The sequence below is a fragment of the Lytechinus variegatus genome, chromosome 11, assembly GCF_018143015.1.
Source record: "Lytechinus variegatus isolate NC3 chromosome 11, Lvar_3.0, whole genome shotgun sequence".
Taxonomy (NCBI): domain Eukaryota; kingdom Metazoa; phylum Echinodermata; class Echinoidea; order Temnopleuroida; family Toxopneustidae; genus Lytechinus; species Lytechinus variegatus.
Genome location: NC_054750.1, coordinates 21,723,639 through 21,748,009, shown reverse-complemented (window position 1 = coordinate 21,748,009; position 24,371 = coordinate 21,723,639). Strand labels below are relative to the sequence as shown.

General features: G+C 37.7%; 1 protein-coding gene across 1 annotated transcript; it reads left to right on the top strand.

The window, feature by feature from the left end:
• The first annotated feature begins 530 nt into the window (after window positions 1–530).
• Window positions 531–20,602, top strand: LOC121424010. Its single transcript, XM_041619582.1, has 3 exons — window positions 531–604; window positions 1,085–1,138; window positions 17,594–20,602. The coding sequence occupies exons 1-3, from the start codon at window positions 546–548 to the stop codon at window positions 18,516–18,518; spliced, it is 1,038 nt and encodes a 345-aa protein (XP_041475516.1). The 5' UTR covers window positions 531–545; the 3' UTR covers window positions 18,519–20,602.
• Window positions 20,603–24,371: the final 3,769 nt, after the last annotated feature.

The following is a 24,371-nucleotide window of genomic DNA, read 5'->3' as shown; positions in this document are numbered from 1 at the left end:
CAACTTTCAGTGTAAAGAATATAATCTTAAGAATGAATGATAAATTATGTAGAATCCTCTCATGCAAACGTGTGATCTGACAATCGTAACAGTGTGATGAACCGGATGTCCATCATTAAGGAATATGTCGAAGAACTACAGACCAAAATGCCAAAAGACGTAGAATTGTTGAAATGGTTGAAAGAATTTAATAACATTCTAATGGGGCACATCGTCCCTCTTTTCCTCTTTCCACATTACCAACAGATAGAAGGTTCGCCAAGGAAACACGCTTGAAAACCTTGAAGAATAATTCACTGTATCACTTATGGACTGACAAGTCAACAAAGACATAATGCATTCATCGATGCAACACAGTATTATGATTACAGAATACATAAATAATACAGAAAAGGAGCATGGCACGTCTGCAGGATGCATATTGATTCACTAGGATATTGGAAGGACCCATTATCATGGTTAAAAATTCATAATGGAAAAAACATTGAATTTAGATGTATCTTTGGATGTAATTTGATCCAACGAAACGCACAATTATAAATTGAATGCACTGCCAGGAACAGGAGACCAGACGATGGCTCTTAAGTTTGAAAGATGTCGACAGGTCTATGAATTTGATTTGAAAGGAATGATTTAGAGGGAATTTGACGAAAAAAGCGAAATCCATGGAGAGGATAAATGAATAGGGGAATGACCAGATGGTGTCGTAATTTTCGAATGCTTTCAAAAATGCCCTTCGATATGTTCGATGTTCCGTCCATATTTGCTTAATTTGATATTGTCATATTATTTGATGGATAGGTGACATGTTAATGGGGTTTTGAGAACTCAATAGTGAGAAAAATGACAAGATGAATGGGAACGCCAATCAGAATACGTAAAGCGTATATTTGGGCGAGTGATCTATATAAGGTGACAGATTTTCAAGTTCATTTCTCATTGACTCGATATGTAGTCAGTTGCTGCATTGGTTTGGGCATCCCCCCTCCCCCAAAAAGAGAGATTCTACAAGAGTGTCCTAACTTTCATGTTGCATCGTTGCATTTTGGTTATAACTTTTTTTTTGGTCTTTCTCTACATGTAGGACCCCCTGTGGTAGTACAGAAGCAAGTTTGCGACACACAAAGAAAGTGAACAGGTGAGTCCTGATCTTTAATTGATTGAAACCACTCTATAATGTTCAACCATATAACTTTCTTGGCCTATAAGGTCAAAGATATTACGTTATCATGAACCATTCGAATAGAATGTTTAAGTGTGTGTTTGCAAAGCGACTTACGGGAGCATTCCCGACGCAGAGGCAAACAACGTGAGAGATGAATGTATTATTATATAATGAACGACGCGCATCAAGACCTTTTTGTGGGGGAATTAAGAGCCAGAACGACACTAATATGGTCAACATTTCGTAATTTTATTTTTCCTAATTTCAAAGCGAATAAAAATAGCAAATGTAATCTTAATCTCGAATGAAACTACTGCTCCAGCTATTCGATTTCTGACCAATAATTCTAAGGCCTCCTTCGTCATTTGACAACACATTACTCTGTTCTTGAATCCTTTGTACTTCCAAGAGCAAAACAACTTTTTTATGATTAGGCACGAGACTCAATATATAATCTGTTACGCTACAGCCACAACGAAACCGACTCCTAACTGACCGGTAGTAAGTCCCTGACTAGAAGGTAATAGATTCGATCGGTTTCGCCAGTGTTACCGTGGCATTACCGGGGTACTTGTAACCTGGTATTGTCAAATGCCCTTTATGACATTGAACAACCAAGAAGACTTTGTCGAAAATTGGTGAATCGAAATAGCAGTCTCCGTCATCTCCGAAACTTTGTACGAAACTTTTCTTCCGCTTCACCAATTTGGCAAAGACATCCGAGCTGTTAATGAACATTTGACGGGCATTTCCGAGGCATTTGTTGTGTTCTTGAATCCGTCGTGCGTTGTGGAAACGAGAGCTCCCTAGTATCTGGTCAAAGCTCACATGACTTGGGTTCCCGAACCCGATAAACGAGTCCCAGAACCAATACAATCTCGGATACAAGGGATAGCTTGGACGTTTAATTGCCATGCATATTCATTTTGATTGGGGTGAGCATCTAGTTGTCTAAACCAAAAAATAATTGTCATTGTTTTCCTTAATGCAACAAGAGCAAGTAATCGGACTGACATACCTACGTCATACTACCAGTACCACTGACCTACTGGGTTTTTAACATCTAGAATGAACACAAAAACTTCTCATTTTGCCTTTTCGGGGTGTTCTAGTTTATGAATACTTGAGATTGTATGAACTAAGTAGGAATAAGAACATTGGAATGGACACAAAAAAAACCCCATCAAGAATTCTGTTCTTTGTGCGCTTAAGGGCAAGTGGATACCATTTTCTCTTCGGTAACGTGCCAATTTTGGTTAGACATGATACCTGGATGCCAAGAAAGTTTACCCTGCACAAATGGAATGATTTCAAATATGAATAGCTTGGGTCTGGTTTACACTATCGTTATCATCGTGCGGACGTCTGGGTAATGCTCGCGATGTCGACCTACTTTCTTTGAATAGGATATGCAATGTTATTTGAGCTAATACAAATATATTAAACATTCACCCCCTTTTCTGGATTGACTAGCGTTGCTTTGGGAGTGATTCGGATCTCATATCAATGGTAATGGCTATGATCTCAAAGTCTAAGTGATCTCTTTAATGCATTCGTGGCTCTCAGATTTCACGCTTACCTGTCGTTAACAGTGATATGTTCTGTATTCTTTTGACTCTTTATTATTCGTCTTCGAGTTAGAAGATTTTTTTTGTGTAAATAGTGATAACAGTATCTCTTTATGATAATAGGTCATACTTGAACATGTATATAATTCGCACATTCTAGTGCCCCGTATTTTTTTATATAGGTGAACTTCTACATTTTCAGTCAGTCATTAACATTATTGAATAGTAAATCTTTCCACTTGTATTATCTTTTGAAAGTGCACGACTTTCATTACTTTGCCCATTAAAATAATCTTCAATCCAAGGTGACTTCATTTAGTAACATACCCATCATCCTATACAAATCACAGCTGAGTCGATTGTCACTATTAAAGTAAAAGCACATCTCTCCAACATCTACTTTCGTCGGCAAGAATGATTTCCGCTATTATATTGCAATGATTCATAAATTATCCATAACATTAGTATTCGAAATCACGCACTTCCAAAATGGTGATTCTTAAATTTATCCGTTAAACAAAAGCTCGACCTAATTTGGATTTATGATTTGAAATGGAGACGATATGCTTTTGACCTGCAATTCTTGGGAAAATGTGATCGCCATAGGAGACAGATGGCACAAGGGAGCGCCTGCCTCGCCGAATTTCACACAAAACCAATAATACCAAGGGGGAAATGCGTTAGGTGTCCGATAGTGGCAGGGTCTTGGTGGAGTAGCTTTGGTCTCTCCTAGTTCCCTTGGGCCGTGTGGCATGAAGACACATCTCGCATCCCGACCCTGGGCGATTTCGATGTTACGTGATATCGAAGTATTATCACTCGTAGGTTCGGGCGTCTCAAGTGGTTCATCATACAAAAATATGTATAGCCATTGCATAGGAAGAGAGGGGCGAAGGAAAGGCAACCCTGAACCCGACTCCAGAGAGCGACGCGTCGCGACGCCTGTTGAAACAACCAGATTCATATTTACTCGAACGGCGTGATAATGTTTTTGTACTTCAGATATCAGATTTGATATATGCTGAAGTGCGAAATGCGAAATAGAAATCTTGTAGTCCGCGGCGAGGTTCCCCTACAAGAGCATATTGGACGTGGTGTTTAATGTCAAGAGCACGCTTTCGCGATGGCTATACGTCTTCCAAAGTACCACTTGAACTATGATAGAAAAGGAGATTGCGTATCATAGAAACCACCTCCTCAACACTAAAAACTATGTCAAGCTTAAAGCTATTTCCATTTGCAGATTTGTTAATGAAAGGTGATAAAGTAATCGAAAAACTGATACATTTAGGATAACTTCGGAGATTCAACAACCACCTGAAAATATATTACGTAATCGCAACCGTGTGGGTTTTTTTCGAGGAAGCCTTCGTTAAAATTTTCGGTGAAATAATTTGAATCAATTGAGTAAAATGACACAAGAAAAGCATTCCGAAGCTTACGAAACTATTTATTTTCTCGAAAACGCTACGTTAATTTGAATTTGATATCGATTCATAATTCTCCTGTACAGTAATGCTTTAGCCCATTGCATTTCTCCTTTATCTCATCTATTTTTTTATTGAAATTACCATGGTCATCAGGACATGTCCATTATAGAAAAAGTCCATCATTTCAATTGTTCTGTTTAGAACTTTTGTTTTAGTTTTTTTTTGTTTTCTATCCTGATCTTGTCCAACATATTTGTGCTTTGGTATCCACGCACCCTTTTAATCTTTTCCAATCCACCCTTTCCACCCGACATTCGTCATGTTCGTATAGCGATTTTGAATCAATGTTGTTGCTTGTAGGCCTATGCACATTTTCAAGTAATAAAACGTGATTCAACGAAAATAATCAAGAAAATGGACGAAAGGAGAAAGAACAGCGTAAACAGAGCGGTCTGGACTTATGTGTTTTATCAGGTTTATGATCTCCCTTTTAACTCGATTCACATGCGGTGTCACTTTAGGTCGTCTGACCTGCCCTATCAACATACCTTTGCACCGCTCCTGTGTAGAATAGCCACTGGTCTATAAAGGTTAGTTGGTATCTTTCTTGCAGAATTTTCTTGGTAGAATGTGCTCTCTGCGAGAAAAAAAAGAACGAGTTCTGCACACTTCAAACATGTCAAAAGAAATCTTACTTTTTTCACACCAACGAAAACGTAATCAGTTGCGCCGGTACTTTCGCCATTGGAAATAAGGAAAGAGATTTTGTTGGTCTGGAGTCGGTTTCTCGAGTGTGACTATGGCCTGAAGAAAATTCCTTGAATCGGGCTCAAAACAAGAGAACAACGAGGGTAGATGGATAGTGCACTTGGGTATCAAGTTCAATGCTATTCGGCAATTCTTAAAATAGCGAGGTTATCTTCATTCTGAAAGATGATACCAAGTGCGTACATCAAGGTTGTCCTCGTGTGTGAAGAGCGACTATTCTGTTACTTGTACGCCGCTAGGATCTGACCTTGAAGTTTGCACTTCAGGATCGTCTGCCGATTAAGATGTGGATGTTTGGGTAGCAGGAGCTTCGAAAGAAAACGTGCGGCACCTTGAAATGAAGTTTACCTGTGACATTAAAAGGATCTTACATCCTGCAGAAATGCTCGAGCAAATGAGAAGAAAATGATACTAGACAGATGAAGACGTGAGGATACAGGAACGGGAGGTTTCAGCCAAGACCTAGTGATGAGGGTCGTTGACAGCAAGAACAACAATCTTGGCTTGAACAAAGTTCATTAAGCAGTGACGAAAGGACTGCTTATTACGACGATGAGCATTTAATATCCATGGACGAAATGTATTTGAAAGTGGATGAATGGTTAAAACTGTTAATTTTGACTCAATGATACGAACAATCAGGGTTTATTCAGAGGAAATAAACCACATTTTTAATCTTCAAATTACATAATTACAAATTTGTGAAATGTTCAGTTTAGAATAGATGAAAGACCGTAGCATGAAATAAAGTTATGCTATTTCCCCTCTATTTTAATTCTTTACTTCATACACTGCATGTGTGCCAGATGAAATGAAATGCTAAAGAATTATAGGGGTGACAGCATGAACGGAAATGATACCATTGAACCTAATGTGAAAGGCCCTTCCTTGCCCTTCATCATGACGAGATAAGCGCATAAAGCTGGAACAATATCCAGCACCCGTCCAATCAACACTCATTCATTTCAAACATGGATCAGGGCACTGGATTTCCATCTTGTAACCGTTTTAATGAGCAACCCTTCAGTCACATCAACGAAACCGACTAGAAACCGATCGATGATAATGTCGTTGAAAGTAAAGCGAAAGCTTCAGTCTGTCTGGAGTAGGTTTCGCCCGTGTGACTGTATCACTATCGGCATTGGGTGGTGGCGACGTTCGGGTTGTGGCGACATTGAGCCCTCTCAAGATCATGACACATTGATAAATGTATCTATGTTCAGTTTACTTGTTGAATACGGAACGAATCGATGTTTCCAACGCCTGAAGTAGAGCATTGGAAAATTGCATCCACAAGTATTATGTATCTGAGCTAAGATGGGCTAGCTGTTTAAATAAATAATTGAACTCTTTCTTAAGAAAACGGAGTACCAGTAGGCAACGTATAGATCTACGCAATGCTCTTAATGAATTTTGACCGGCAACTTACTACTAGTTACGTTGATAAATGATACAAGAGTTATTAGGCAAAAGGAGGGCTTAATTGACCCCAATCCCTACCCCAAAAAGAAAATTAATGGATGTACTTTGATTAGCTTCATGAGTGAACTTTACTGTAAAGAAAAATGGTTTTATTAAAAGAGAAGCGTTTATTTGAATGTTGTTTTATATGCCTTTTTTAATTTCTGTCAAAGGGATTCCTGTATAATAGTAGAGATATTAGTGCATTTCAGAAGAAAATACATGCAAAAACAATAAAATTATTGTGTAGATTTTAATAGATTGGGGGTATACATGTACATATATATCTTTCATTGCTTCTTATATTCTATTTTACAACAACCCCCTCCGTCGGCTAAAGAATACTGCTCCGCCACCGAGTAAGGAAGGTGTTAAAGTAGAATATGTCCGATTTCTATCTAAATTTAGATCCATAACACCTCCAAGGTTTAACTTCGAAGAGCTTTCGCCAACACCATCTGACCACTGATGTAAACAAAAATACAAACCGGGCCTTCTATCTATTCAATAAAATATCGGTGGTTTAGCCATATTTTGAAACCGATCAAGGTGTGTGGTTACAGGCATTGCCATTGATTTAGTGGTTTATGGAAACGGATGAGAAGACAGGACACCCCAGAAGGAACTCGATGAGATCTTTAGATGCCATACTATCCCGATGATGAATATTCATCCTTTACCGTGTGACAAAATCCGAACCGCATATTGGTGGTAGTTCGACGTTGGGCTGTCGGCCTAGGAAATAGAGAGTAGTTCGAAACCAAGATATTCACGTCCTCCTCCAAAACTTTATCTTTCTGTATAGGCGTTCTTACTACCGTAACAAAAGAATATATATGTTAAGCAATGTGGTATAGCTGCACTTAGGTTACCTCTTTCTTATTCTTAAATTCTATTCGCTTATTCCACGTGAGTGAAAGTTAAATGATCTCAGTCCGTATGTCGTTATTGGACTTTTCTCTGTATCTAATTATTACTATGAAATTTAATCGCATATTGTATGTGGTATATTTCGTTAAAGATCTGATCACTTACACGTCTAATCTATTCTTTAATGAATTATATTCTACTTGTCATACATGACAAGATGATAGTGACATGACCACCAAATGGATGTCCTACATGTAGGTAGATTTATAATATGTTTATAGATTGCAATCACAACTGCAATTTCTTTCAATTTTGTGATTTTGATACTGGTAAAATTTGTTGTTCAAAGCAGAATTAAGTATCAGATTATTTTGCACGGTTAATTTCTGCAAAAGAGATCCATCCTTTACTAGGTACCTTATGTTGCCAGTTTCCCCACATTCATCGCAGAATGGTGTGCCAGTTGGAATTCATTTAATGCTTTTTAATATCACATTTTTTTAAAAAATCTTAAAATTGGGAGAAGTATGAATGAAAATGGTAATGATCGTAATTGAAAGATTATTACCCCATTGAAAGTGACGGGGTTTCTTTCTTTTGGAAACCACCAGAGAGTCGTTCGATGCAATTTAATCTTCTTTTGGTTTGGTAACGTCAACAAACACGAATGTTCAAACCTGCAGTTTCTGTTACACGCTTCCGACATACAATGAAAAGTGAAAATTGTCCTCGACAGTCGCATGACTAAAAAATATCAAAATGCAACACGCTTCATTTGTGCATCCGCAGAAGAGACGGGAAAATGTTACTTCTTAAGAGACAATGACAGATATACTTTCACCTCGAACGCATCACTCTGTGAACCATGTTTAAAGTAACAGGAAAACATTTTCTCCACGTCCAGTCCACCTTGTCGACATGGCGTGCGAATGATGAGCCTTCGTTATCAAGATGGATGTGAAGTAGGACGCGAGAAGACAAGTCACATGATCCAGGGTAAAGATCACCTGATAATGCGTTGTCCGTCACCCGGTACTCGCGGTTTGATCTAATACGCGATCGCATCAAGGTAGATTACATGAGATTCCCCCAAATTGAAGTGCCGGAGGGATGGGGTTAGACACCAGCCCGTCTTCAAAGAAGGTTTTAAGCACATTAGCCGATCACGAAATGGGGTGAAGGAAGGGACTTTAAATTAAAAAGATGGGTGAAACAAAAGCAAGGATAACTCTGACATGTCTACCGGCAAATCCATTCCCCACGAAAACCTATTCCATCGTTTAAGCGTCATTAAAGTATACTTTGATCTAGCCTAACAGCTTTTGGCGACCCATTATTCTAAGAGTCCCTTTCTCACACCGTAAACACCTGTTACGGTCAATGGTATCCGATAACCTTGACCGGTTAATATGATTTTAAAACACGGTATCTAATGTCGGGTCTTTTTCCAAGCTTTGTATGTACACTCTTAACAATATTGGGCAACAGACTGTCCACACAACAATTGGTTAAAACTCTATCCGATTCTCGATAGTTTTAAACCTATAATGACTGTGCTTTGGGTGAAAACTACACAGTATTGGTTGAAAACTACCCAGAGTCGGGATAAATTTTTAACCAATTGTTGTTTGGACAGTATGTCGCCCTACATTTTAAGAATAACAATAAGCAGTCCCACATTATGCCATCTAAGATTTCATGATTTCACAAAATTAAGTATATCAAATGTACCAGATCCAAATATATGATGGATTGACGAAAATTAACCTTAAATTTAAAGACTTTCTCACGAAATAATTATTTACTTTACCAACATTATTTTACTTTTAAAGAATTTCTGTCAGTTAATGTCAGTTCTCACGTTTCCAAGGTCTGCATGCGTGATTCTTATACCTGTAATATTAACGCGAATAAGTTCTAACATGTTTACACTAAAACTCAGTCTTACACAATTACTGTTATTCACCAACTTAAATGGTTGGTTCAAGAATCAACATACTGTCAATCAGTACTTTCCTAGCTTATAGTAGATCGACCTCGGAAATATGTTTTTTCGAGATTATAAATGATTTACATTTTTTTTTTCAATTCCAGCTTGCAATAAGTCCTGTGTACGCATGGATGTCGATCCAACCATATTTGATACAATTAAACTTGTACCAACGATATACCCATTCAATTAAAAAAAAATGCATATGAAATATAGACAGGTGAAAATTTCATACGTATCAAAATATATCGTAAGACAACATTGATTTTACGGAAGCTTTACAGCTCTACGTGACGAGATGTATTAACTTGGCAAAATCGATTTATAAACAGTCATATACTTCCAAATGCAGACATCAAAATCTGTTAAACTCTGGCATTGTGCAGGGTGGAGGTGCAATCTGTAATCTTCGGCTATTAATACCCGCTTACCTAATTTTTATTTAAAATGCTTGATTCTCGCTTGATGATATTTATCTCTCTGTCTCTTTGCTTGCTTTAAAAATAGATTGCCTTTATATTTTCATGGGTGGCGCCCAAATGGGGTTTCTTGCTGGAAAAACCAGTGCTCCATGCTTTACACTACACATCGATTGTCATTGTCCTCCACAGTCTCTCAACATTTCCTTTTGCCAACCCCCTTTACTGGGGTACAGATTGGAGGAGGGAGCTTTGGATGCATTTTGTACCCATAGATTTCCACAACCAAGAGAAGAAAAATAGAGAGTAAGTGGGAAGTGAATGCAGAGAGGTAGCATGTCAAGTTCTTTTTTTCTAAGCATTTTGTCAAAATCTGTTACTAAATTAGATTATATTTCTTTACGGAATTCACTCGGTATCCCCTCTCATGGCTTTTTGAAAATTGTCTTCCTACACCACGTTTGGGATAGTCAATATTGTGCTCAATGCGCACTACCTCCTTCTCCTACCTTTAAAAACCCTGGTACTGCACCCATGAGTAGGGAAACGAACCCCAGTCCGCAGTGGCGTAGCTACGGGGGGGGGGCTGGGGGGGGGGGCACGTGCCCCCCCCCCTGAGATTTGGTGTGCCCCCCAGAAAAAATTGACAGAGCAAAAAAAAAAGAAAAGAGAAAAGGGAGAAAGAAAAAGGAAAAGAAGAAGAAAGACAGAAGAAAAAAGAAGAGGAAAATAAGAGGAGGAAGACTAGTGAATGAAATAATGTGAGGGGAAGACTTGCAATTAAAAAAAAAATTCATGTTACTATGTAAAATTTTTGCTGGCGCTTTGCGCCATAATTGCCTGGGATGCATATCTTGCTCAATAGGCTGATGTGGAGCAAGTTTTGAAGTCAATATGCAAAACATATTTTAGCTCGGACATCGAGCTTTCATTTTTTTTCATTTACAAATTTAAGTGCTCTGTAAAATGTCTGTTTTATGGTCTACATATCAGCATTTTAAGCTCACGCTGCGTGGTCACATTGTTTGATTTGCCAAGTTCATATTGTCTACGTGTATTCCATAATGTTCCATGAAACAAATGTATTCAGAATGCCCAGATTTTATGTCTAAATATAAAACATGCGCGATAGCGTGCATGTTCTTTATTTAAAATGTACTTAAATTATCCAGTTTTACATCAGAATATCAATAATTGTCTGCTCATGCACGCTTCACGATCGCATTATTAATGATACCCAATCGACTATATCCTATTTATGACTTACAAAAAAAGAATAGAGTGTCCCGCTTTTAGGTCTAAAATCTCAATTTTCTTCCTCTTGCGCTTCGCGCTCACATCAATTGTTTAGTTACATACCTATCCCATTAATTAATACAAAAAGTGCTTAGAATGACCATTTTTTTTTAGGTCGGAATGTAAAAAAATTTGCTCGCGCTTCGCGCTCGCATTATTGAAATATATACCGTCTTCGTGGGTAAATGTAAGCAGTCCTTAACAGGTCCCTTTTCAATAATGCTAGAACAGTTGATAAAAATTTATGTTAGCGCTTGGGGGTACATACGAATCTTGTTCAGGATCACACATAACATTGCCCAGAAAATTAAATTTCAGGAAAAAATACATTAAAGTAAAAAAAAATCGCTCGCGCTTCGCGCTCGCACTTTTTATAAGGCTTATGAGATTATTTTATGTTTATGTTGTTTTATAAGAATAAAACTAACAAGTGACTGATATACATGTAGGTGAAGATAATTTCGGGCCCCTTCCCCTTTTTGCGAAAGTCGGATCCGCCCTTGTGGACACATACACACACACCGGAAAAATGGCCGGTGCCCCCCCCCTGAAAAAGCAAGGACCCCCCGGTGCCCCCCCGGGAAAAAAAGTCCTAGCTACGCCACTGCCAGTCCGATCAAATTTATCACGTTATTTCCGATGGCATACCATGGTTCGGATTTGAGTCGGTGTGAATGCCGCATGAAACAAATATATTAATGATGATAATAATAGCTGGATTTATAAAGCGTTTTTGCCAGAGGATACAGAGCGCTGCTATTATTACCCCGGCTTTAGCTCAAGCTACCATCATCGGCGCTCAGTGCATGCAAGGAATTACTCCTGCCGGGTACCAATTCTCCTCAACTGGGTCAAGTGCAGCACATTGTGGATAAATTTCATGCTGAATGGAAAACGGTGAGAGCGGTGTTGACTCAGTCGGTAACGCGTCTGCCCGTCGAACCAAAGATCGTGAGTCCATCCTGGGCGGATGACTGAAGCCAGTGCGTTGTGTGTAAACGTCTCTCCCATGTTTCATAGATGCAGGCTATGATACAATGGAAAACACTCCGTCCCTCGGATAGGATGTTAAATGGAGGCCCCGTGTAGAGGAGAGTCACCACCTTTGCACGTTAAGAACCCACTGCAGTATTCGTATAAGAGTAGGGGAGACCCCGGTGTAATGGTCCACCTGCATTCCCCCATCAGTTATATCGGGAGGAGAGACCTGCGGGTCATAGTGATTCAGTTCGCTTTTCGCCTCCCAGGCACAGGCGACGCCAAACAAACAAATAATAATAACACGCCATGGCTACGATTCGAACCCACGTCCCTCTGTTTCATAGGCAAGAGTCAGAACCACTAGACCACGACGCACCCACGATGTCCATCGTGTCCATTGGAATCAAACGAGAGAGGGGTTGAAAGCGTGAATATTATGATGGAGTGTAAATAAATAAGAATGAACAAGATAGTTAAAAACAAAGGTAGACATATGTGAGAGATAGATTGTGAGGAAAGAAGCAAGAGAAGGAGATAGTCCTTATACATCGTGCCGCCATCTTAGAGGCTCAAGCCATTGCCTTTCATGCGTTGGTGATCTGCAGTTGGCGCATCTCCGATAATTTAGTTTCCTCGTATTCATTTAGTCTCTGTTGAAGGAGGGCGGTAGGAGATAATGACGTGACATGTGTAATTAATATCAGACATTGGTAAAAAACAAGAATGAAAGAAGAAAAAAAGCAGAAAGCAACACTGTTCCATTGAAACACGACTTATGGATAATGTTCTGATAAAAGAAAAACATCCTAAACCAAGATGTACATTAATTCATGGTATTGCATGGGAAGAGAGGGGTATATGCAGATCAGGATCGTAAGACAAAATAAGGGTTGGAAAGTGAGCTTTCAAATTGCAGATAGACCAAACAGGATAAGACAGAGAATGGAATATGGATAGACGGAGAAGGAGGCAGATTAGAGACGGAAAGAAAAAGAGGAGAAAAATAAGATGAATGAGAGAGAAGTGTGTGTTTATGAGAGTGGGTGGAAAAAATGAAGCGAGAGATTGATATGAATTTCAAAATAAGAGTGTCTTCATGCCAAAGAAATCAATGTGTCTATCATTTTTGTTGGGAAGTCTAATGTTCTCGGGCTATTATCATCGATTTACCTAATAAATCAGCCTAAGAGCATACATCATGGTAGGTGTATCTAAATAACAATGTTACCGGTCGACATCCCTGAGGGATAACATAAAAAGTTTCCAAACTGAGATTTCGGCTACTGAACGAGCAATGAAAAGTAGTTTAATGCCGCTCAAGAACAAAATCAAACGAGCTTTTTATACCTTAGTCACACCAAAAACGCCCACTCTAAACCGACCGATGGTAAGAGTATGGAAATAACGCAATAAATGTATTCGGTCTGCATGTTCTGTATTTCGGCTTTGCCCCTGTGATTGTGGCAATTGTATCGAGCATTCAAGAAAATTTGCCTCGATAATGTGGAGGGTTAATCTTTAACACTGGCTTGAAAGGATCCGACCTGTCATTTGGTGTTTCGTCTGGACTGTGCTTCCTAGACAACCTTAAGCACAGGGGAGTGTTTCATGAAACAAATAGACATTATTGTTCACTGTCAAATCAACTCTGAGCCAATCAGACACAAGGATTTCACTAGATTATAACAATAGCCAGTAAAGATCACTATTTGTTTCATGGAACGCTCCCCAGGTCCGTCAACGCCTACTCTTCGAAATTAATGAACTCCTTTTAAAGGAATTGACAGCCGCTTGTATGATATTTTGAAGGGGTTGAAAGGCATACATTATTTCCATATTTACTCAACCTTATCATGAAATGTTTCCACTTTCGAAGGCATAGAGGGTAAGTGAAGTACTACAGGATCAATTTTGATGGAATCTATAACATTCTTACTGTAAAGTAAGAAAGGGTTTTTTTCAGAAAGAAGCTTACATTATTTAATTCTAATTCCTCATTTTTCATATATTGATTATTACCCAAAATTGCCGCCCCCTAAATAATGATTTATTGTTAATAATTTTTTTGTTTTTTTATACTGTAGCATTGGTCTGTTCAGTTTTGAAAAAACTGCTTTACAAAGGCTCCCTGTAGTTAAACATTAATCAATTATTGCATAATTTTAAGTTATGATTAAAGTTCGAACTAAATTATTTCATTATATCAATATCATATTTAGAAATAACGCAAAGATGAACTAATGGTGACCATTTCTGTAATATGTGATCTTATTTGTAGTTCGTTATATTCACAATCATATTGAAATTTCATATCGGTAAAAAGTTTACGTTTACATTTCCTTATACTTAAAAATAATAATCGATACGACGTATCTTTATAATAAGCGCAGCACATTGCATACTTTGTTGTGTGGGGTGTAAGTGTGTGTGGGGGTGAGGTTGTGTGTGTTAATTTCTCTTTGTTCTTTGTTTTGATTTTTTTTCTGTATGTTTTTTTAAAACCAAATTGACACCAGAACCCTGGTAAAACCTGTAAAACTTGTAAAAGAAATCATCCCGCCCGCTCCCTGCCACTTGTGGAATTCTTGCAGCTAGCTGCTCGATCAACGACTGGCTAACGTATCCTTTCTGTATTTTGATGTTGGGCCACGCACCTTGATCGATTTGAGCATGATTTATAACGCTTTGTGCAAAATACCCATAACTTAATCACAAAAATCACTTAGCCTAATGTGCTGTCTCTAATATACGCCATTCACAGGTGAAATTCTCCCGCGTTTTCGATGTGAAATGACGGATTTTATGTTGCTGAAAGAAAATAGAAAACGACAGCATTATACCAAGATGTGTAAATATTGGATTTGTTAAGAGCTTGTGTCCAGATAACTGTGCGTAATTAGAGTATGACCGGCGAAAGGGGATATTAATAGTTGAAAAGAAAAGTGCCAATACTGTGGATGAAAACAGATAGGATGGGTGACAAACAAGGGTATCAAGAAGTTGATGAAGGTACGGGCTAGAGGTTAGAGTTGATAGGCTGTACGTCAATAAATAATATATAATAATGGCATGTTCATGTAAAGGATTTGTTCATGATGAAGGATGAATGTTTTAAAGTTATGCTTGCTTTCTTTTAAAGACAAACATACATGGATTATTGATGAATAGCAAAGCCATGAGGATGTTTAAATTGATGTAGATTACGAAACGGGGGTTTTACGAGACCAAGAATAGTAAATAGAAAGGGGTGTCTTTATCTACGGTATACAGGCAGTGTTGGGTGAGGGTTTGTCACATATACGTATTAATTTGACTTTTTATGAGTTCTTCGACTGGTTTATAATAAAAAAAATTGCAATGTGCCAGGATCTTTAGGGAAATACTTTTCTTTCTGTTAGTGAACATGGTGAAGATTCACCGAAGGATTGGTATAATTTATATGAATGAAGGATACTTTCGTAACAGAACCCTGAAGTAATTTGAAACTATTAAAAGTCATTAAGGTTTATTAAAGAATTTCACTTATTTGTGGGAGGTTGCACCTGTGTTTGGAGCCAGGATAATGGTATTCAACATTCTGCTTTCGCAATAGTTTTCATTGAAAAAAAAATGGGCCGTATAATTCGGTCTTCGGCACAAATAATGCATTTCCAAACCTGAGAAGCTCCCCAACTTCATTTCAAAGTACTAAGGCGTGATGAATAGGCATCTCCGCTGTTTGGAACACCTGCAAAATGTGGTTGGGCGTGATAGAGTCAAAGGATATTTCCGCGTCTTCAAGGATTCTTCTATGAGAGTCTAGGGGACATGAAAGGACATTCATAGCAACAATACACCATACCCTATCGGCGGAACTATGTAATCGTGCTAATGAATTGGCTGTGATAGAGATTCCTATTTTGCTGCTTTGAAAGTCATGCAATGGGACATGTTATATGCCAGGTTGAACGTTTCCAGGTCGATTATTATACTAAAGATGGCCTCTTTCATCCACATTTCCTTTTTATCTTTAATTTAAAAGTGGTACTTTAGGAGATTTCCGAAGCTTTCTTATTCTTGAAAGACGTCATATGGACTTAATTGATTGTACGTCGACGATAAATATGTCGAAGTCTTTAGTGGTATAGCTGACAATGGCGCGAAGCACGCCCGCGGGGAAGATGTGTTCAATAATCCGTGAATATCGTGTACACGGGAGACCCTAACACGGGGGTCGTTGAATATTGAAGACCAAATGGAGCATCCAGAACGAGCAAAAACTCAGAAATGTAATGTCGTTTCATGAAAAGTTTTGTCAGTTATTTTTTTCCGATGGATGTTATACGATACTGCAATTCCTTGCATCTGATTGACAAGGGGGAAAATGCTGCACCTGGGGAGGTTTCATTAAAGGAGTTATTGGACATTTTATTTTACAAAGTATGTTCCGTACGACGGTGACCATAGTATCGGTCAGATCGAAATCAAGGGAGTTGTCAGATCTGACAATTTGTCTGTTAGCACTCCATGGCCATGAGGCAGCCACCCAGCCTCATTCTTTTGACTAAACCAGATCGATTTGATCTTAACCATGTGAGACGATGTTATGAAATCTGAAAACAAATGATGAAATGTGCATTGTGCTCTAAGATCCCAAGATCTGAGTCCCCATCGAAAAGTTGTACAACCCAAAAGTACATATCATCCTCGCGAAAACAGAGTGGGAAGGGCGGATTCTCAAGAACACATAAGCTCTGAGTAGTCATGCGAATGTCACTCCAGCGTATGTGTTAATATTGTATCATTGCTTCTACCATAATTAAAATCAAGGAAATTTGTAAGTTGCGGCAAATTGTAGGACAACAAACCCTGCAAATGTTGATGGAAGTCTACCTTACACTTGAAGAACCCTTTTACTACATGTACTAGTGATTTAAATATTTGTGCCATACGAAGTTAAAGATTTTGTTGCCCATAAATGTACACATCGGTGACGAAAATCACACCAACGAAACTGACGTTGACCGACCTTCAACAGACTAACCTTGCAAAAAATACATTGTCGTTTTGAGTTGCTTACGTGAGTAGTCCTATAACCATACCAACTTGAAGACATAATGCAGCTGCTGTGTCTATGAACAAGAGCATAGTCGGCCTAACATAGAACGTGTGTAATATTTGCGTTGTTTCTTGACTTAGAACGACTTAATTAAAATTTTAAAAGATATAGAGAGAGCTGTTTCATAGATAATTTCTCAAGAGTTAAAGTCAATTCCTATGAACTCAAGAAAAAATAATGGTTGGAGAGAATTTCATGCGAAATTATAGGTTTATTTTACGGTCTCATCAGCGTTTTACTTTCACCAAGCTTACCAGGAGGTTCAGAAGCATATCAATATTCTGTGGGGAATTATGCCATCGTAAATCTTTGGAAGGATTTTCAAATTCTCTGAAATTTCCAAGCCCAAGTGATAATCTGGCGTAATTTCGTAGCCTAAGAATGTTGCTTTCCTAGATCATGGTGGTACTATCATGGTAAAATTTGATGTGCCTGTCAAGAATGGCATTCCTCGTCTTCAACATGAAATCGAACATGAAAGGTATAATTTGGTACGAGAACTAAAACTTTTCTCTATCTCTCTCTCTCTTCTTTATCTTTTTGACAGGATGTCACGAAACGCGTATTTGTGGGCGTGTCTCCTCCTAGGAGCTCTTTGCCTCCTTATCGCCGCCAACAGCGTCAAGGCCGACGGTGAACTGACGGAAGATGATGTCGAGAAAAGAGCAAACTACTTCAGAGGTAGGGGTAGGAAAGCTGGAAAGCGGGATGATGACGAAGCAGCTTTGGTCGATGATACATTGACCGACGAGGAAAAAAGAGCAAATTACTTTAGAGGTCGTGGACGGAAAGCTGGAAAGCGCGACGACGACGAAGCAGCTCTGGTAGATGATTCTTTAACAGATGAAGAGAAGAGGGCAAATTACTTCAGGGGAAGGGGTAGGAAGCCTGGAAAGCGAGACGATACCATCGCAGATTTGGTCGATGATGCTCTAACCGACGAGGAGAAGAGAGCGAATTACTTTAGAGGTCGTGGACGCAAAGCCGGAAAGCGCGACGACGACGGAGCAGCTGTATTAGACGATTCTTTAACAGATGAAGAGAAGAGGGCAAATTACTTCAGGGGAAGGGGTAGGAAGCCTGGAAAGCGAGAAGATCCCATGGAAGCTCTGGACGACGACACTCTTACCGATGAAGAGAAAAGAGCAAATTACTTTAGAGGTCGTGGACGAAGACCCGGAAAGCGCGACGATTTTGATGCAGGACTGGTAGATGATACTTTGACGGACGAGGAGAAGAGGGCAAATTTTTACAGAAGTCGGTTCCGCGGCGGAAAGCGAAGCGATGATATTGAAGATGTCTTGACCGATGAAGAAAAAAGGGCAAATTACTTTAGGGGCCGTGGCAGGAAAGCCGGGAAGCGAGACGACGATGGCTTTGACTTGGCCGATGAGATTGATGGTGGACTTATGGATGACGAAAAGAGGGCTAACTTCAGGGCTCGCCAGCGGGGAAGGATGAGCGGCAAATAAACATGTCTCATATTGCAGCGTGCATTGCATGACTTCTAAAAAATATGATTTATCAAATCACTAATTCATTTTTACGGCTTCATTTTTCCGAAACCTAATCAACAAAGTTGCGTAGAAATAAAACCCAACGAAAAAAGTGTCTCTGCAAAAAAAGGATTGTTATTGGGCGATTCCTTGCTGTGTCGTACATGACATTTTTTTACAACATTTTACACCTTTTTTGACATTGATAGTGATCCTTATTTATCACCAGATGGGGAACAAAAACTAAGACTTGACATGACTTAGTTATATATCCATTAAATTGAAATGAAAAATTTTACTGTTTAGGTCGTGACACAAAACGAAAAGAAACAACAAAGACGTGTTTTATATTTAAAAAAAAAGCATGGAATCGCCCTAATCAAAAGATGCACAACATGCATAATGTGAAGAGAATATCATTTAAATTATCGTATCCCTACTATAAAATAATTTAATTTAGGCTAACGTGTTTGTACCTTTATTTGTAAATATGTATTGGAAAGGCCGAGACGGACGGGGAGATGCGGTATGTACCAATATCATTCCGAATTCAGAGACAACATAAGGCTGATGTTGAATTAATAGAGATGGTGTAAGTGTAAATACTAAGAGGAGAGATACCATACTTCTTAGGAAATTGATAAAAGACGATTTATTTTCTTTATAATTCTAATCTTCAGATCTAATTTTTCTGGTTCTGTTGCTGTCTAATTCAAGCCTGTAGAATTATACATAGCATATATCTATATCAATGTAATATGATGTAAATATCAAACAGAATTGCTGATATATATTAAATATTGATTAATGATTGTCGAAAAACAACACGTCGTTGATCGTTTACGCCAATCTACAAACTATTGAAAGAACCTGAAGAAAAATACAGAATACATGAAGTTCACTGACCGTATAATTCGCCTGTGATTTTGTTGAAATATGCCGCACTGTCAATACTTCATCGAAGAACTATCACCAGGTAGAACTCAACACCTTCCCCTTGTATATTTGTGCAATAAAAGATGGCTAACGTTTGAGAAGTTCAGGGTGGCCAATCTATGGTGCACTTAACAACGAAAGGCAAAATGAAAAAAAATATCTAGGAAAACAGTAGTAGCTCATGGGTATTTTTTTAAAATACTTTCTGACAAAAAGAATTAATTTGCTATATGAAAAATGCAAAAGGATTCGATGACTTAGAAACAGCATTATACGGGAAAGTGTCGATTATGTAAATGAAATGATCTTTCCATGTGGTTCTGTTGATATGTCATGGATGGTGGCAAAAGTGACAGCACGATCGTACTTGCTCTTGCCGCATGACTTTCTTTTTTTCGTGAATCATATCGTTCAAATGCTAACTAAAATGTTATGACCATGATTGCCATTGCAGTCTCGAGAGTGATATGTTTTTGTTCAAGTTGATAAACGATATGTACATAAACACGTTGTTGTTCTGGACATTCAAACTAAAATAAACAAGTTATGTAAATTTTAAAAAAATAATAGCTAGACTAAAATGCACCCAGCTGGCACATCTTTTGCTGATAGCTAATTTATGTCAATGTAAAAATGGGGTTTTAGAATGCATCAATCAATGTTATGAGGAGGATTTATCATCAGGTCATTGATTACACCATAGGGATTTGAACACAACAGCACATTGTAATCAATATCACCAAATATGTGTTATGATAACACCATGAATTGGACACCGGTGTAAAATGATTGTTTTGGTTCTCTGTGAACACAGATGGTGTATTTTTAAACACCAATGATTTTCAATAGTTACATTAGCACATATAAGTGTACTTTGTTATCGTTTAAAGGTGTGCTGTAGCTCGTTTGTCCGCTGAATACGGCTGTTTCCTTAACCTAAAACTAGAATTGAATACTGTGTATGGCATAGATGGACCAATGGCCAATGTTGGCTTCAAATTTAGGACTGTGTCCCATTTGTTGTTCGATTAATTTTAAAAATCTTTAAGATCTCATACTTGTAACAAACTACCCATTTCAGGCACGATTGTTGCATTTGTCTGGCAATAAAAAAAGAAAATCGATTGTGTTTGTATATTTCTTCCATTATTGGTCGTTAAGTTTGAGAGTTTGTTGGCATGTGACTTCCAACCTATAGTATTCATGTGATTATTCGAGAGTTTGGACAGTTGGATGATTCCTGTGACAACGTTCACATTAATATTTTCACGTTAACATTTAATTTCAATTAGGCGGTGGACCAATCACCGCCTTCCCGCGTTTGACGGTTTTTTTTATTTTTGTTCTAGCATCCTTACCAAGTAAGAATGCATTATTACAATACATACCTGTTATCAAGACACCCCTACCATACCCAGGTTTGGAAGAAACTTTTATCGTAAAAAACGGAAGTAAGCCTACAAAATACAAACATTTACAGCAAGAAAAACAAGAGGTGCATGACAAGTACAAAATTGAATCAGATTGTTCTGCAGCATTACATCAGCCATGACAGTGACTGCTGCAGTACAACAACTGATGGGCCATTTTCAAAGATAAAAAGACCTTTATGGAAAATATTCAATCAAATCTCGCAATAATGGTTGAAACACGACCTGCGGGCATTTCCTAATAGATCATCGGGATATTTCCGTCTGTCAATCTTCATCAAAATGCATTTCATCAACGCACCCTCTGAGGGAACGTGTTATGGGGTAATTCAAGATATATTCCTGAGCTCTAAGTGAAATAGGATGACCCAAAGTCCAAATACTTTAATCTAATAACTCGGTGCGGAGCATACGCATTTCAGGGGTAAGCCGGGGCTGTAGGGTCCCGATGGCATCGGGGCGCCGACTAGATCAGCATGCTGTTTACGTGCACGGAGAATGGAATGAGTTCGGAAAGATTTATTGGGAATTACAAGAGAAGAGCATTGAAGATATCGTTTCAGAGTGGCGTCGGAGACAGGGACGATGGTAAAGAAGTGGAAAACAAAAGAACGAGGAGGAGTATAACGTATGGAAGAGAGAGTTAAAAGCAATGATGTTGGAATAATATGGGATAGGTTAGAACCATGCTCAATTTCGCTATAGATTCAAAGCAAATCATAAATTTTGTCATTATATAAATGTATGTATATACAGTTGAGGCCAGAAGTTTACATACACCCAGGAAATTCAAAGAAAAGCTGACATTTGTCAAACTTCATAGAATTTACTGTATCTTATAAAATATTTGTGCTATCATGACAAATTTGATATCAAATTAATGAGTATGTCATACCCCTTCATCACATTGCTTTGTCACCAGGAGCTGAAAAATATTTAGGTGAAAAATTTTCCCAAAAAATCTTCATATTTTAGACAAATTAAAAATAAAAACTTGACAAAAACATTTCATATTTGTGCTAGTTACTTCTCAAAACAAACATTTCAGATTACACATTTTTGTTCAGTGGTGACATATCATGATAGAAAATGTAATATAAATCATAGATTTGACATTTACATATTTTATGAAACGATGTTTGAAAATATAAAAACTAACAATAGAATACAATGGCATTAATATTACTTTTTTTCTTCAACAAAAATTCCACCTGAAATATACTTTGATCTCAACGGTATTCCTATCATGTGGAAGAGCTCAATATGCCCTTTCATTTGATACCAAATTCTTCATGGTAGTATTTATATTTCTGAAGATATAGTAAATTTAACGATGTTTGGCAAGTGAACGAATTTCACTGAATTCCATGGGTGTATGTAAACTTTCGGCCTCAATGGTATATATATATATATATATATATATATATATATATATATATATATACAGTGCGTATCAAAAAAAAGTTTACACTTTGAAAAAGCCCTGGGAATTAAAAAATATACAACATGCGGGTAATTTTTTCACATATAATCTTGGGTTTGGGTCTCATCTATTCAATGAAAGTAAATTTTTTGACAGAATGTTACACTTGAGTGAGCACTGTCCATTTCTGTAAAGCTCGCAGAAATCTGTTTGCGCAGAAATGCTCGTTTTCATGCTGTGTCAAGGGGAAAGGACGAAATCAAACTTACACTACGAAAGATTTATCATACATTTCCCTTGTACTTTTAGTCAATTGGAATAAAACGGATAAATTCAAGCATTTTGTAACAATTTTGCCACCAAAATTGAAATTTCAACACATAATAAACACAACCTTTACCCTATTTGTGCCAGCTGGATCTGAGGACATAACTGAATCTGAACAAAAGTTTATATCAGACATCTCCAGCATTTTGTCACAAAGTTTTTATCATTGAAAGTTGGTTTACATTTCATTCTTCATTTAATACTTGTTTCTCCACACTTTTCCCAAGCTTAGCAATGATTAACAAAATGAAAATCAAGCTTAAGCCATTCCATGCAAATCACAGCTCAGTGTAAAGCAAATATCGTCACGATGGCCTCGGTGTGTGGGGGAGTGGGGTGGGGCGAAATGCACTCTTCGAAGTGTTTTGGGCAAGGAAACAAGTCAAACAATGTAGAAGATATCTTCAAATCAATTTTACCAGCTAAATTCCATATGTTCTTCATGATTAAGGTCTACTTTTATTCGCATAACTATTTCAAATTTCTGCGCAAATCATTTTTAACTAACTTTTCAAAAGTAAGTGGTGCTCACTCAAGCGGAAATATTTTTCGACAGTTATGGCGTCATTTGCTTTAATGGAACTGTACCAATGTTAAAATGTGGAACAATCTTCAGGATATTACAAATGTATAGTTTTACAGGATTTTTTCAAAGTGTAAACTTTTTTTTGATACGCACTATATATATATATATATATATATATATATATATATATGTATGTATTGATTTATTTATTTGTTTATATATATATTCATTCATTTGTCTATATAATAAACAGCGATTTACATCCAACTGCAAGTAAGATTGTGTAATGACGTTTGAGATGGGCATTCTGGAAATTAGTCTCCATAAGGGAACCAAACGAAACCGATCAAGGTTTAAGACATTAAAAGCAAGACTTTGCAAAAGTGATCTTCATTGTTGGCTAAAAAAATGCCAAGTACGCCCCTGTTAACGAGCTTCGTGCGTGAAATATTTCCCTTATGTTTAACTTAAACAGAAACCTCAACGGCGTGCTTAATAGATTATTACTTTGATATGAGCATTTGACTTCTCACGGCCGAAAATTTCACCAATCACCTTTCTGCGTCATTCTCAGAAAAATGCACCAATTCATGGGGAAAAAATCGTAAAAATGAAGTCTACAGAATGGGTTGAAAGATGCATATTGTGAAAGTACCATGTATGAGAAAGTGGCAACAGAAAAGGGGCAAGTCGCTGTTGCGTCAATTTGAAGTACTGACCGGATTAAGTCGAGCACTGTATATCATCGTTACGGAGGTTACTCGATAGCATGGCCCACTTATGTTTCTCGATTAAATCACTTTTGAAAAGATTTAAATTGAAATTCACACAATTTAGTTTTAGCGTGGTATCAACAATTTCATTTTCTGAAGCAAAAATGTTTGCAAGATGGAAAAACTATTCAATATTGTTTTCAGAAGCAGGACTTTACCAAATAACATATAACAAAAAGTACCATAAAAATCATTGCACATCTTCGTTCAGTTTAATGTTCATAATTTGAATGAGGCAACCTTAAAATAACTTTCATCCATAACCTGAGATCTTAGCAATGCATGACCAATGCTGGAAATCCAAAGATAGTTTACCATTAAATCCTCTCGATAGCATTTAACCTTGTCAATCTTCGTTACGGAAGTTAAAATAAAATTACAAATTGCAATACTTATTTTGTTAGCTTGGAAACA

Bases quoted from the DNA above. Each gene is read 5' to 3' on its own strand.
- LOC121424010 (XM_041619582.1), top strand. From the start codon at position 546: ATGCACTGCCAGGAACAGGAGACCAGACGATGGCTCTTAAGTTTGAAA. The intron at 605-1,084 runs GTCTATGAATTT...CTCTACATGTAG, and splicing joins AGTTTGAAAGATGTCGACAG to GACCCCCTGTGGTAGTACAG. The intron at 1,139-17,593 runs GTGAGTCCTGAT...TCTTTTTGACAG, and splicing joins CACACAAAGAAAGTGAACAG to GATGTCACGAAACGCGTATT.